Source organism: Lotus japonicus, chromosome 1 (assembly GCF_012489685.1).
Source record: "Lotus japonicus ecotype B-129 chromosome 1, LjGifu_v1.2".
Lineage (NCBI taxonomy): Eukaryota > Viridiplantae > Streptophyta > Magnoliopsida > Fabales > Fabaceae > Lotus > Lotus japonicus.
Genome location: NC_080041.1, coordinates 69,204,501 through 69,213,151, shown reverse-complemented (window position 1 = coordinate 69,213,151; position 8,651 = coordinate 69,204,501). Strand labels below are relative to the sequence as shown.

At 33.9% G+C, this 8,651-nt stretch overlaps 1 protein-coding gene across 3 annotated transcripts; it reads left to right on the top strand.

Annotated features, from left to right (window-relative positions):
- The first annotated feature begins 2,325 nt into the window (after positions 1-2,325).
- LOC130743544 (uncharacterized) lies at positions 2,326-7,708 on the top strand. Of its 3 annotated transcripts, XM_057595794.1 has the most exons (5): positions 2,482-2,616; positions 3,691-3,926; positions 5,216-5,719; positions 6,622-6,768; positions 7,282-7,708. In XM_057595794.1, the coding sequence occupies exons 2-5, from the start codon at positions 3,699-3,701 to the stop codon at positions 7,375-7,377; spliced, it is 975 nt and encodes a 324-aa protein (XP_057451777.1). In that variant the 5' UTR covers positions 2,482-2,616; positions 3,691-3,698; the 3' UTR covers positions 7,378-7,708. The 3 variants fall into 3 exon arrangements, with proteins under 3 accessions (XP_057451781.1, XP_057451777.1, XP_057451788.1); XM_057595798.1 differs by lacking the exon at positions 3,691-3,926 and having other exon boundaries at positions 2,326-2,616; XM_057595805.1 differs by lacking the exons at positions 2,482-2,616; positions 3,691-3,926 and adding an exon at positions 2,687-3,643.
- Positions 7,709-8,651: the final 943 nt, after the last annotated feature.

Sequence of the window (8,651 nt, the reverse complement as noted above, 5' to 3'; positions counted from 1 at the left end):
GTCTCTTTTGTTTTTAATTTTTAAATTCAGTCTACCTTCAATCTACCAAAAGTCATGCTCTCTCCCATGGTGCATTTTCGCAGGTAGAAGATGAATTCATGCACTCTACCGCTTCATTAGTATCGGTAATTCTGATCTTGGCTTTGGATTGCATTTGGGGTTTTAGATTGAGTTTTATTATTTGTGGCAATAATGTTTTGTTCACCAATCAATTCCACCTCCACCTTGGTAGGTAGTGAAAAAATGAGAGAGAAATAAGTGGTATGATATGTGATGTGACAGAAAATACAGAAAGAGATAGAAAGAAAAATGAGTGAAAATGAGATGGAAGAGAACTGAGGTGTGTATAAATCATTACTCTCTATTTGTGGTGATAGGTTGGTCTTCTAAATCTGAAAGTTCTCTTTTTATGTTTTTGTGCGTCAATTTGGAATAGAAAACGAAACGCTACGGAAAGAGTCACAATGACCTCCGGCCAAATGTTAAGTGTAATTTTACCTTTAGTTAATCTAGAATTCCATAGATTTATGACTTATGATTTAATTTCATTTAGTTTTCTGAATTTTTTAATGTTTACTTTACGTTCTATTCTTTCAAAATTTTGAGTCCTCTTGGTCAAGAGATTGCAAATACGGTTGGTTTTGCCCTTGCAGAGAAGCACTTAGCTTTGTCAATTTATTGTTATTTTATTTCTTCATGTGACTATTACTATGTTAAGAATCTAATTTTGTGAGGTAACAAAATATATAAAATTTGTCTGCATTTCTTGGTGCAGATTTATTATATTTTCTGAGTATTTTTTTATATTTTAAAATTATCTTTTAAACGTATTTGATTCAATCATTTATACTTTTTAATTTTTTTTAATAAGATTAATATTTTGGGTAAGTGATTTTGGGTTTCATGGATTTTCTGTAACAAATGCTAAAAGAAACAATAAAAAGAAAAAGAAAACATGCATATTGACCGAGATACTCCATCCGCAAACGATCCGAGAGCAACACCGCCGCAATGTTCAATGGCCGCTCATCCCACACCTTTAATGAGAATGCAGAAGCAGCACCCCATATGGCCATCAGACAAATGCTAATTTACTTTTTAAAATATTTATTTGTAAATCTTTTGTCTTTCAATATGTGATCAAATATAACGAACATGAAGACACTAAAATGTTTTAATTAGTATTGATCACATTGAAAAATTATTTAAACACCCGTGCATTGCACGAGCTACTTACTAGTTAAAAAAAGAAGTAAAAACGGTGTTCTAATCAATAGTAATTAGTTTCAAGTGATATAAACAAAAGTTCAATATCTGACAACAATACTAAAAACCTTATAACTCTTAGGCAAATATACCTATTCATTATGTAGTTATAGTTATCAATCCACAAGGATTATAGTTGTTTAGTATCAATACTCACTAATTTTAATACTAGAAGAACGATTAAAACCAATTTCGCTTATCGTAATTCAATGATATCCACATGCATATTGATTCAATAAGAACGAAGAAGAAATTCATAAATGAAAAGAGACTCTAGTATAGAAAACAAAAGTATTAAAGCATAGTGAAAAAGTCAAATATGTTGTACACAAGTACAAATAAAAAGTTAGCCAAACATGACTTTCGTAGATATAATCAAAGAGAAAGAACATATTAGAATCCTTTAAAGCTCTCGGAAATCACCTCCTAACATGTATGTTTATCATGTGTTGAAATTCAATTTTTTATTAGAATAAGAAAGACAATAAGGATTAAACTTTAGCCCGCTTAGTCATGGAAGTCATGAAACAATTATCCTGAAGCTTAAGCTATTGAACAAATAATAAATGAATAATTTTATATTATATTTCTAATACTAGAGCGATATAGAAATTGAAAAGAAAGTAATGTAAAATATGATGAGAAAAGAAGTGAGAGGGAATAATTGTTCATTGAAGTCATGAGATTCAGATGTGTTTGTTAACATCTATTGAATTCAATGAATGCACATTTACATTGAGCCTAATAGAAATAACGAACACTTAAAAAAAAGAGCAGTGCTATTGAGCACGAGAGAATTGTGCACGAGCATCATTTAGTGGCGGTTTGAAACCGCCAAAAACTGTCTCGTGCACATTTCACAAAAAACTTATCGTGCCCTTCAGCCTTTTCCAAAAAAAAAAAAAAAGTGCAGTGAATGAATTTTGTTTTTGTATTTTCTTTATAAAGTTTATGACCAGAAGCATGGGGACACTGCATTATAACATGGTGGTGTCCTTTTCCTACTTTGTCCTTTAGTTATATGCTCTTGCATCACATTTTCCAAAAGTCCTGTAAGCATCCTCAAATTGCTACCCTACTTATTCACCTTCACCATTTAATATATAAATTCTCTCTCTTGCTTGTCATACATAAATATCATCAAAGCTCCTTTGTCCCCTTCTCCCTCATTTTGCTGCCCTTTCTGTATGTGTGTGAGCTTCTCTTCCTCTGCTTCTTCCAATACCATCCATGTCTGTTGGAAAAATGTATGCAGAGGCCAACCTCCTCTACCCATATTTGCACAACTTCTCTCAAGAGCTTCATCAACTTGAGGAGTACTGCACAACCCAGAAGTTCAATGACTCAATGGTGCCTTACTATTCCTTTCTTTGTCTCTTACTCTGTGTGTTTACTCCATTTGGTTCTCTACCTGTGCATTTATTTCACTGTTTTTCCCCTTATATTGATTAAATTTTGAAACTTCAATTTTTCTTCTGTACCCTGAATGGCCCCTTACTCATTTTTTGGATTTGGGTCACTTTGTATTTTAGAATTGAACTTAGTTCCTATGGAGTTTATTGCTAAATTTGCACTTCAATTTTCATTTATCACATTTCAAATTATTGTAAAGTTTCTGTCTTTCTGCTTTTTAATATATAAATTTGTAGCTCCTTGCTTACTTGATAATATCAAGGAAAACCAACAATTGAACTGTTTCAGATTATTGTAAAGTTTCTGTCTTTCTGTGTTTCTGTTTGATCATTTGATTATAGCACCTTCCCTTCTTTCTGAGTGTTTTCTCAAAGTAATAGCATAAGTGGAAACAGCTGGAGTTGGGTTCTTGTTCTGGATCTACAAAAGTATGAGAAAATGAAAGAAAGTGAGTGTGAAAAGGGAATATTCTCTTTGTAATAGTTCCGTGCTCTATAATCTTTCTTTCACATATTTTTTTAAGTTCCTACTTCCTAGTGTGAAGGTTCAGTGGGATTTGTCTTTTTTGTGCCGCACTGAGGGAGATTAAAGAGGAAAAATGCCTTTTTATATGCTTTTCTTTTTTATAGTGAGGAGAAAAGGTTGGAGGAAGGGGTTTGTTAATGCTCAACTTAATCATTTCTTTATGGTCTTTTTGGGTATAGTTATAGGAAGGCTATTTCTATTTCTGGTCATGTTAAATCAATGAGAAAAGTAGTTCTTTCTATATGGTGAGTGGTTTGCTGTTTATGGTATTGGAATTTCAATTGAAGCAATGTTTTTGTGTCAAGTAAGTTGCACCTTGACTAATCCACCTTCTGGTTTGGTCAAAAGAAGGCCATGACCATCCACTCGGCCTTACAACTTACAAGGATATTGCTTGGAGCGCAACCTTTAATATGAGGATACCTTTTTTCAGCTTATGGTATTTTAATAAGTTTATGTTTGTTCTTCAAATTTTCTTTTAACCAGGTTCCTGCATGATCATATGCAATAATTGTCAAGTTCAATCTGGACTTTGTGGCTGTTTGGTGCCAGTTCCACTGTTTCAGTCCTCAACACCTGGATTTTTTTCCCGCACTCAATATCATGCTTCAGTTGATGCTTGGGCTTTGAATTTGAAGCTATCTACCTTACTCCAATTCAATTTATTTGAAAGCTTGAGGCTAGTGAGCCTTTTTTTTGCATGCGAAGGCTCTGCTGAACATGTATTGGCACCTTTTGTTTACATAAGTCCTATTTCATGCAGTATTGTGCTATTGTATATGGTATTTGATTTGGTTCTTTCTAAAATTGAAAAGAAGAGAATCCCTGTCTTCTTTACTTTTGAATATTTAACCTGCAATATGTACTATTGTGGTTATTAGTACCTGAGTTGAGTTAATCAAAACCAGAGAATTTTACATATTTATTAAATTGTCCTTGAAACTCTTTGAAGCCCTTGCTCAAGTCTCTCAATGGCTTATAGCTTTTCCTGTCACCTCACTATTTCAGATAGATTCTCTCTTTTTTTTTTGTTCCCATTTTTCTCTCTTTCTTCAAAAGTTGAGGAACAATGTCTACATGGTCTAATCCCCATATATAAAACAATGTTTTGGGAGGATGACCATGATATGCATTGGAATCTTTTGCCCATTCTAAGAATTTTATAATCTGGTCAGTGGCTTTAAGAACCACTTGATGGAATCATGCATATAATATCATGAAAACTTTTGGCATTATTAATGTCAGGAATCCCATCTTAGAGCAGGTTCTCCATATTAATTAGTTAAATATGATGGTGATAGAAATTGTGGTTAAGGTCAAACACATCTCTGGGTTTCTAGTATTAAATGCTCACAGTAACTGACTTTTGGATATAGATTAAGGCCCTGTTTGGAAGAGATTACTTGAGCTTATATTATTGCATAATTGTTTATGAAAGTGTTTGAGAGAGCTTATGTAAATAGCTTATGACCTACCTATAAGTTGTTTTGAGCTTATTTTTAATAAATTGTTCAGATTAGCTTATGCTTACCTTTGTAGTTCATTTTCTCAAATTAGCTTATGAATAAGCGCTTATGTGATAAGCGGTTGCCGGTTATTGCCATAAGCGCTTAATTAAACTGTTCACCCAAACACACCTTAAACATCAAAAGTACTGTTTATCCACCCTTCTCTTGGTGGTTGCCAGGGAAGGGAGAGGGAAGTGTAAATCATTGTAACCCAAACTGCATCTTGAATTAACTGAATGAAATGTACATTCCTCTTCGGTTGTTTTATTACAATACTATTTCATCTGTTTTCATGACTTTTTCTATGGCTCTATGCTGAGTAATTTTTCAATACCTTTTTATGTTCCAAAGCCAACATTCTAATTCACTTATTAGTTGCTATTTTATGGTTATCCATTCTTTATTGTTGTCTTTGCTGGGCTCCACAATGAAAGTTAATTTCGTTTCTATAACTGTTACATCTGTTAATTATTTTGGTCTATTTCCCTATGTCTCTAATGCAGAGTGACCTTGTCGAGTTTTCTTCCATGACGGAGTATGATTTGACAGCCGAGGGAGATCTGTTTAAAGCACCTGAACCTATTATTGAAGAGCCAGTCATGGACCTGGATTCCATGACAGCAGCCATGCCGATGATATCTTGCGGGGAAGATGTGTCCTCACAGGCACTGGAATCCACAGATATTGATATTCTTCAAAATGAACAGCTTCTGAACGAGGTATTCTATGAATGCAAAAAGGATCTCTTACAAAATGCAGCATTAGTGTCACCACTTTCTGAGATTCTGGAAGTCAAGATTCCTTTACTGAGCATTGATGAGAATTCAATTCAAGAAAACAAGCCACTTCCTGACATGCCATTACCAAAGAGCGTCAGTTCCGGAAGTTTGAGCTCAATGGACTGGATGCAAGGAGCTGCGATGAAGCCTGCTTTCCTTGATATCCCTGGAATAGATCTCAGCGCAGTTTATGGCATGCGGAGATCGTTTAGTGAAGGTGATATAAAGGTCTGAGTTCACTGATCCATATATATATTGAGTCTTATGCTTTTTTAAATCTTCATGAAATTATGCAGCATTTATTTAAGCTATATAGGTAACAGCTTAACAGGTCTGGTTTTTTCTTGAAATTGGAAATTGATGTTTTAAGAATACTTCTTCTTTCCCTGACATGTTTAGAGTAATAGATTAGAATTTGATAGCCATGATAACAACCTTATCATGGAATGTCATTTATAGTAAGTTTTGGATTCCACTCAGAATCTTCATCCACCTCAATCTAGAGGGGCTTAACTACTTTTTGAACTTGATCGAGAAGGAAAACTTATCTCAAACTGATTCTGTTATTCTCATGATTTAAGCAGTGTGAAGAAAATGGGAATTATGACATGGCCTGAATCTGATTGCTGAATTAGAAATAACAAATTTGGCTGTATTTTCTTATAATACTTCATATATTTGAAAGATTGCTTTAAGTTTGGTCAAAATCTATTATCTCAAATTTCAATATCTGCTTGTGAGATCAGAAATTAGAAGGCTGTTACTAAAATATAGTGGGAGTGATTCCGTATACCATGTGTCATGTTATCCATATGGTTAATATATTTCTTGATATACTGGAAATGCTCCTCCTTTATGAACCTACTGCGTGATTAGATATCTGACATTTAATTTGCTCTTATCTGATATCTTTATTCAGAACTAATGTCTTTTAAAAATACCCTCATTTTTACATTCAGATATTAGACACTTAATCCTAGAAATCATGCTCCCTTGTGTGGAATCACAAAAAAAAAATCTACTTTAAATTCCTCCTAGTTATTTATTCCTCTCATTTGGGTGAGAAAACCCTTCAATTTCTTGTAATTTACTCAAGCTATACAGGATGATTGATACTGTTTTTCTGACAGACTCTTGGTAATGGTAATATGAACATCGTCCAATCTCCCCATGAGAGGCCTTTTTTTAGCAGCAACTGCACAAGTGAGGAACGCCTGCAAAAGCTCTCTAGATACAGGAATAAGAAGACAAAGAGGAATTTTGGGAGGAAAATCAAGGTAACATACGTCTACCATCCCTCTGCTATGTGAATTAATTATAGTTGCTCTGGTACCATATCATGAATTAATTAATTCAAAAGCTTAAGCTGTAGGATGAAGATTCATGAATGGTTTTAAGTTATATTGTAACAATTGCTACCTTCTTAGAACAGGCCATTCATCTTTGGCTTCTGTTCAGAGGGCTTCTAGAATTTGCTTTGTTCAATTCCTTTGGTGATTTTAAGTTTGGATATGAGTGCGTGTGTGTGGCTAGCTAGCCATTCATCTATCTTAAATCTTATTTTGATGTCATGGATGAGTACTGTCTTTGAAAATATAACCTTCACCTCGACTTCCGAAACTTCTAGTATCTAATTTTCCATTGCTCTTGTTTCAATGCATTAAAAATCAGATTCAATAACCATGCCTAATCCCTTGATTACTTGATATGCTTTAACTTGTTAATTATGACATGAAAATAACTTTTTCATGCATCTAACTTTTATTTGGAAATTTTCTTTTGGTTTTCAGTATGCTTGTAGGAAGGCTCTTGCTGACAGTCAACCGAGAATCCGCGGAAGATTTGCAAAGACCGAAGAATCTGAGGTGAAGAGGGAAGGATTTTGAACTGATTTGGTAGGAAGAAAGTAGGAATCAAGTGGCTAAATCAGATCAAGCAATATGAAGAGCTCGACATTGTAATATGTGCTTGGTAGAGCTGAACAGATAATGGCCAATAAACCAGGCCTCGAACTTCTTTCCTAGGGTAGTTGAGTTCATCTCTTATCTGCTGTATTAACTGTCTCTGTAAACTGAAATGACCTTCTGAATATGTATATAGGTTTGTTTAATAAAAGAAGGGTGAGAAAGCTGGTACAATGTTCATATATATGTGATGGAATGGCAATGTTTAGTGGCACTAGTTATTTTTCTGAAATGGATCTTCCAATTTCTTTGAGGTTTTGGTTTGTTGGTCCACATTAGTATTTTAGTTTGATGGTTCAAATTAAGTGGATGGGGAACATTCAGGTTTTTATCCAGCTAGATGTAGGTTAACGTACTAGAGTGAAGCTTCTATAAATGCTAGTTATGAGAGTGTGTCATATTACAACATCTTGAGAAATGCTAGGTGCACAATTGAGAAGCAAAATTCAACAATAGCTATTCATCCCTGCCTCAATTTCACCCACACCCGGAGAGGGGAGTGGTAGGAAGATAAGAGAGAAAAGATAAGAGATAAGAGATATATTAAGTGATGTGATACGAAATACAGAGAGTGATATATGAAGAAAAAATGGTGGAAATGTGATGGAAGATGAAAGGGGATGTAAATGAAACAAAATTCAAAGTTTAATTGTATGAACGTGTGGAAATTGCTATATGTATATTTTTAGTATTCTATTTTCAAATTGTCTCTTTTATTGCTTGATATCTTGTGAGTTCTATGAAATTGGGAGTGAAATCATATAATTTAGTGGATTTCACATTGATTTCAACAAGAAGCAAAGGAAATAGTGTTGACAAAGTGTTGAAATGAATAAATGATCTATTCAACACGTATATGATTACACCGCCTAGTTTTTTCTAACGGACTTTGCATAATATAAATTCACATGTACGAGATGTTAGGTGTTAGTGAGTGTTTATTGTTATGCATCTAAATATTGTAAATTTGCAATCAATAACATGATTGAATATACGTGTGCTGACAAGCTTTCTTGGGTTTGTGCTCTCAATTTGGTCTCCGGATCGGTACTTGTTCTCGACTGAGTTGAATCTGCTTCTTACGCTGAATCGGCGTTGTTGTGTTGTTTGTATTTAGTTTACTGTTTTCTTGTCTTTAATTTCATTTATTCAAAAAGAAAACATGATTGAGTCTGTTTCTCTTTCCTCATAATCAA